General features: G+C 41.6%; 1 protein-coding gene across 1 annotated transcript in view; it reads right to left on the bottom strand.

Annotated features, from left to right (window-relative positions):
- Nucleotides 1-5,681, bottom strand: part of FAM204A (family with sequence similarity 204 member A) — a 27,620-nt gene extending 21,939 nt beyond the window's left edge. The window contains exons 1-4 of the mRNA XM_007936848.1: nucleotides 5,448-5,681; nucleotides 4,815-4,902; nucleotides 4,669-4,699; nucleotides 4,394-4,493 (exon numbers count right to left, since the gene is read on the bottom strand). Of these exons, the coding sequence (XP_007935039.1) occupies nucleotides 4,394-4,493; nucleotides 4,669-4,699; nucleotides 4,815-4,902; nucleotides 5,448-5,681 (453 nt within the window). The remainder of the gene's footprint in view (nucleotides 1-4,393; nucleotides 4,494-4,668; nucleotides 4,700-4,814; nucleotides 4,903-5,447) is intronic.
- Nucleotides 5,682-6,038: the final 357 nt, after the last annotated feature.

Here is a 6,038-nt window from a genome sequence, read left to right as displayed (position 1 = left end):
CCAAAATCCATTAAATGGGGAAGAGAATGTTTGTTTAACAAATGGTGCTGGCAAAACTGGAGATCCATTTGCAGAAAAATGAAACAAGATCTGTACCTCACACCATACACCATACACAAAAAATCCAGATTGATCAAAGACTTAAATGTGAAACCCAAAACTATACAGTTCCTCAAGGAAAAACTAGGGGCAAATTTAGGGGCCTAATATATGGCATAAATAGACTACCAAGCATAACCCAAAATGCACAGACAGCAGAAGAGAAACCAGATGATTGGGACCTCCTAAAAATTAAATTTTTATGTGCTTCCAAAGACTTCTCCAAAAGAGTCAAAAAAGAACCTACACATTGGTAAAAAATATTTAGTAATGACCTATCTGACAAGGGACTTATCTCTAGAATTTATAGAAAACTCCAACACCGCAATAACAAAAAGACAAACAATCCAATTACAAAATGGGCAGAAGACATGAATAGACACTTCACCAAGAAGGATATTTAAGCGGCCAACAAACATATGAAGAAATGCTCACGATCATTAGCTATTAGAGAGATGCAAATCAAAACAACAATGAGAGATCATCTTGCTCCAGCACTAGTAGCAAAGTTCAACAAGACAGAAAACAACAAATGCTGGCGAGGATGTAGAGAGATAGTACTTTGATAAGAATGTAAGACAGAAAACAGCTAAATTATACAACAGCCGTTTCCTTGTAAAATAACTTTTTAAAAAAACCAAAGACATTGTGCAATTACTCTAAAAATTATTAGACGTACCTCTGATTCCTCATGCCAAAAGGTATCCATTAGGCATACACAAACTACTCCAATAATGACTGCTAAATAATCAAACTGATTCGATTAAAGAATATTTGAGACAATTAGAGTGGAATATTTTCTAAAGAAATTGCCACGCAGATTCAAAACAATTGTTAAGATTACAGAATTATTATTAAGTCCCAGAACTGCTGCCAGGAACACCATTATAGCTGTACTGAACACAGGAACAGCTGAGTACAGCTTGAGATACTGGGAAGATTACATTAACAAACAGCAGCCTCCGCGGTCTGGCAAGCAGGTGACAGCAGTGCTGTACATACACCTCCCTGACTGAGCAACAGTTTTAGTCTGCAGTGCTCCAAAACAATGGAGGCGGGGGGAGACAACCACAAAGGCTGCATGGCAGACACAAGAGTAAGAAGTCTGCTTTGTTTCAGCATTCCTGACAGTTGAGTGAACGTGCAGGGCAAGGGCCCTCCAGGTTATGGCAACAGATCAGACCCTGGTCCCGAGAAACAACGGACTGAAACTCCACACTCAGCCCCGATCACCAGAATCCCCTCCCGACTTCCCGAGCAGCTGCTGTTCTCTGCTGACTCATGCTCACGCCTGGCTTTTCTCTTGGTTTCTCAGATGTGAACCTTCACGATAGTTATTTACTCTCTTGGATTCATGGTAGAGACTTTAGCTCCACAGTACTATGCAGGACAGGAAAAGGGCCGTCCTGTCAAACCGTGACCCCCACCCAGAGAATGAGTGTAAGCAGGCTGGGGTGCAACGCTGCTAAAGCACAAGGAGAACAGGAAATAACTAGACTCCACTAAATCCTTCCTTTCCTGAGTTTACTTATAGAATACTAAGTACTAGCCAAAGGCATGCACCCTGAACATAAGACACTTACCATTAAACAACTGTTATCCACTTCCTTGTTCAGGAGACAGCTATACCTTTCTTAGTCAGATTTCACTTATATAGAGGATTGGCTACCATTTAAGAAAATTCAAACTTACAAAATCAATCAATTGTGGGTGACTACAGAAGGACTGACAGCAGAGGTCTCATTTTCAAAATGGCATTTGACATATTTTTTCTTCCTCCCCCAGGACACATCTGGGAGTTCTGGTAATGTAAAGCCTAAGGTACTTGACTGCTAACCAGCCTAACAACAATGACAAGGACACATCTAATGCATAATGTGAAATATAAACAATCAGTTCCTAAAACTGAGTTGCTCAGAGGACTGTCTCTGAAGTTTAAACATTTGTACAAAGAGCCCTGTTGTTGTTATGTGTCGTCAAGTTGGACCCAACTCATAGCAACCCCTCCCTTGGGTTTCCAAGGCAGTATCACTATGGAAGTAGATTCCCCAACCTTCCATCCGAAGAGTGGCTAGTGGGTTTCATCTGCCAGCTTGCTGGTTAGCAGTCAAGTGCCTTAGGCACTACACTACCAGAGCTCCCATAAAGAGCCCTAGTAGTAAAATCACTCTACACAAAGTACAAATTCTAGCCGCATCCAGCCAGTGTAAGAGGGCACAATTTCATACATGTAGGGTAGCAATAAAACTCTAATAATGATAGGTTGTAAAAAAAAAAATACTTGCTAAATTTCTGCTTTTTAGAATTGCTATAAAGTTAAGTTTGTGTCTTTGACTTCACTGGGAAACCATCTAGATATTCCAACGTCAACACAGGTTCAAGAAATTGTGACAAATGCTGTAAATAATTGAAGATCAAAGACCATCACACAAGCCCTCAGAGCACTCAGCCCACCAGAGTAACAAGGGTCGAGAGCAGGGCAACTGCACTTGAACACGGTGACCTGTCCCGTCTGCAGGGATGATGCCAGAGAGCAGAGAATGCTGCCAGGAAGCCTGGGTTTGAGCTTCAACTCTACTAGCGATCCTTCTGTAAGCAAGTTAGCATTTCTGCTGCTACCTGAACACTGTGAAACTGGGACTGCTCAGGAGCAGGAATCAGCTGCAGCGGAAAGTAACCCTGGTTCCAATTCCCCAGTGGTCTAGGGCCGTTTTGGGATGACAGGATTCTTTGCAAAGTCAGAATCAAAAGACTCAGATGCAACCACTGCTTAACGTATGCACCCCGAATGATACACTACACCCAACAATGGGTTTCATCAAGAAAACAGTTTTTTTTTCCCCAGAAAATGGGAAAAGTGTCTAAGTACACACACTAGTCTACAGCATGATCCATGAAGGTAGCTCATTTGTCTACCTGGGTAAAGATATTATAGATGTGGGCTCCTAATTTCTGACTAACAGTCCCTGTGCCTCTAGCCCTACAACTCAGCACACGACTTTCATGCTCCTAGAGACAGCGGTCATTTATCCAAGCCTCCACTAAGTACTAAGACCACCCAGACGCTGATGTCTCCTAAGCGCCTATCTTAAACCCAGAGCTCTCCTCCCAGCCCGACCCACATTACCAACAATCTACCCTATTCCCGCTTGTCCCAAACTCAATTCTGGATCACCTCCACTCAAAATCTGTTTCCCCCCCCCAGGTCTTACCAAGCATCATTATTCCCACCACCGTTTAAGGCAAAACCTTGAAGGGCTATCTCTCCTTCCATACCTTGAAAACCAACCCCAGAAGAAATCCAGAGGCAAATACTGGTAATCTTACTTCTACCCACCCCAGCCATCGAGTCAATTCTGACCCATAGTGACCCTACAGGACAGAGGAGAACAGCCCCACAGGGTTTCCAAGGCTGTAAATCTTCATGAAAGCAGACTGCCTCATCTTTCTTCTGTGGAGAAAATGGTGGGTTTTAAACCACCAACCTTTCAGTTAGCAGCCCAATGCTTTTGACCACATTGCAACCAGAGCTCCTCCTACTTCTCCAGCATACGTCAAATCCGTCTACTTTTCTCCATATTTAGCAGCACCATTCTTGTTCAAGCCACCATTATCTCTTGCCTAGAAGAGTCTCTGAAACAGCCTGCTCTGATATATTGTTGGCACCCTACGTTCACCACATAACAGCCAAGACAATGTTTTTAAACATTAATAAGTTCATATCACTCCCTTAATGAGAAAGCTTTAGTGACTTTCCACTGCACTGTGAATAGAAGCCAAGTCCTCACTATGCTCTTTAAAGCCCTACACCATTTGGTCCCTGCCTGCCTCTCCCATCTTATCTTGGGTCACCCTCCTCCTCGCTGATTCCATTCTAGCCAGGCTGGCCTTCTCTCAGCTATTTGAATTCCCCCCTTGCATCTTGGCCCATGTGACAGCCTCTGCACAAGCAATCGTGCTGCCTCCTCATCCTTCAGGCCTCAGAGAAATCGCAGCTTCTGACAAAGCCTTCCTTGACAGCCCAGGCCAAGGGAAGCCCCTATTCCAATGTCTTCACATCTTTTTCTTTTCCTTCTTAATGGTTTTTCATTGTTTTGTAACACATATTTACTTGTTACGTCTATTACTTACCTCCATCATGTTCATAAATAGGTTGGAAGTCAGCATCCAGTTTAGCACGCAGTAAGTACCCGAACGTTTTACTGAATTAACTAATGGAGACAAGTACCTCAGGCAAATCTACTCACAGACATATCCCACTGGCTAATACAACACGCAATAAAAAAGATCTTACCTTGTCCACTTTTTTCTTTTTAACAGGGGGATCAAACCTGTCATTGACTCCAAAATACTGAGTAAGCTCCTTCCACTGGGTTTCATTTGAGGACTGTTCACTGCAGGAAGATAATACTTGTATATAAAATGTGCTCATTCTCGTGGTTTTTAATTGGCTATTACAATTATATTATAACTAGGTCTGTGTTTGAGCAGTTCCAGAGACGTACGGTCATCTGCTCAAATTCTACAACACAGAGCAGTATATGGGTCAATACCGTCAATCCTACCTACCTGGGAGATGCCTCTTCATTCTTCACTTTACCTGAAATATATTCAATTGTTATTTCAAAAGTATGTCTTTAAAACATTACTGAACTCAATTAAGTCAAATTTTAACATTAGCACAACTGACAAATAACCTGAATTAAAATATATACCTTTTCTGGAACGTTTTCCTTTTTTCCTCCTGAATCTTGATAGTGAGGTTTTCTGTTCAGCATGTTTTTTATGCAAATCTTGAAATTTCTATATAAAGGTGAAGGAAAAAATTGAGAAGCAAATACATTCTGAAGCAAGCCACGCATTTTTAAAATAAACCTGCTAAGTATGAAAATAATTACATGCTAACATGCATAAGGATACCAACTGTGCAAAAGCAGCTCAGCTCTTCTGGAGCTACTCTAGTATCCAAGGCACTCACACCCCATGTTTTTATTTTCATTTGTTTCAAAGCCATTTGAGCATTTCAGAATAAAATTTAATGACTCATATTGATGAACAAGGGATGAAATTCATTTAGAAACTCCTCCTCTATCATACTAGGCAAAGGAGGTAATCCCACTATTTCCCCCCCTTTTCTTCTGTTATGAAAACAAAACAAAAATAAAAGCAATTACCTAAGTGCCAACAGTTTGACAACAGATTCCCAGAACAGTGAACGTGTCTAAGTGAGTCTTCTCACCCGTTACCTTCCAAGAACAGACACGTTCTGACCATGGCAGAGACACACACACATCCGTGCACTCACATACACACTCAGGCTTTCTAGGAACAAACTAAAGAAGACCTACATTCCACATATTTAAAGAGATTCCCAAAGGGCACTCTTCATATGCATTCACATTTGCCTCTGTTTCTGCTTTCAGTCCATCTGTCGGGAAAGCTGAGGCTTCTGTCTGTCTAGTCGTCTCATCTTCTTTAGCTTCCTGGAGGTGAAGTCGGGAGTTTTCTGACGTGGCTTCATCTTCAGAACTCGACTCAACATCACTCTCATTTAGGCCAGGAGGCAGCAGCCCACTCCACATCTTTTCTTCAATAGGGAAAATAAGAATTTAGACACATAAAGTAGCCGCAGAAAGAATTTTTAAAACAATTAAATGATACCTCAAGAGCCTAAAAATTATACCAATTGTCTGGGAAACTGTCCATCTAAAAATTCTTTTAAAATCTATAATGAGGCCAATATTGAGAAATGAACATTCTGTCATCAATAAAACAACATTTCTGCTGTTCTGAGAAGGAGCGGGGGGAGGGCAGTAATCGGCTTCAGCGTGACTTTGCCATAATACACCTTCAGGCTCAATCTCCATTTCAGGACCGAACAGTAATAACAAACTTCAGACTTCAATTTCCCAGCATAACTGGGGCTCTAGATCTGGAAA

Source organism: Orycteropus afer, unplaced genomic scaffold (assembly GCF_000298275.1).
Source record: "Orycteropus afer afer isolate SDZICR_OR568_19922 unplaced genomic scaffold, OryAfe1.0 scaffold00038, whole genome shotgun sequence".
Lineage (NCBI taxonomy): Eukaryota > Metazoa > Chordata > Mammalia > Tubulidentata > Orycteropodidae > Orycteropus > Orycteropus afer.
The sequence above is the reverse complement of the archived record's forward strand: the minus strand, read 5'-3'. Positions and strand labels throughout refer to the sequence as shown.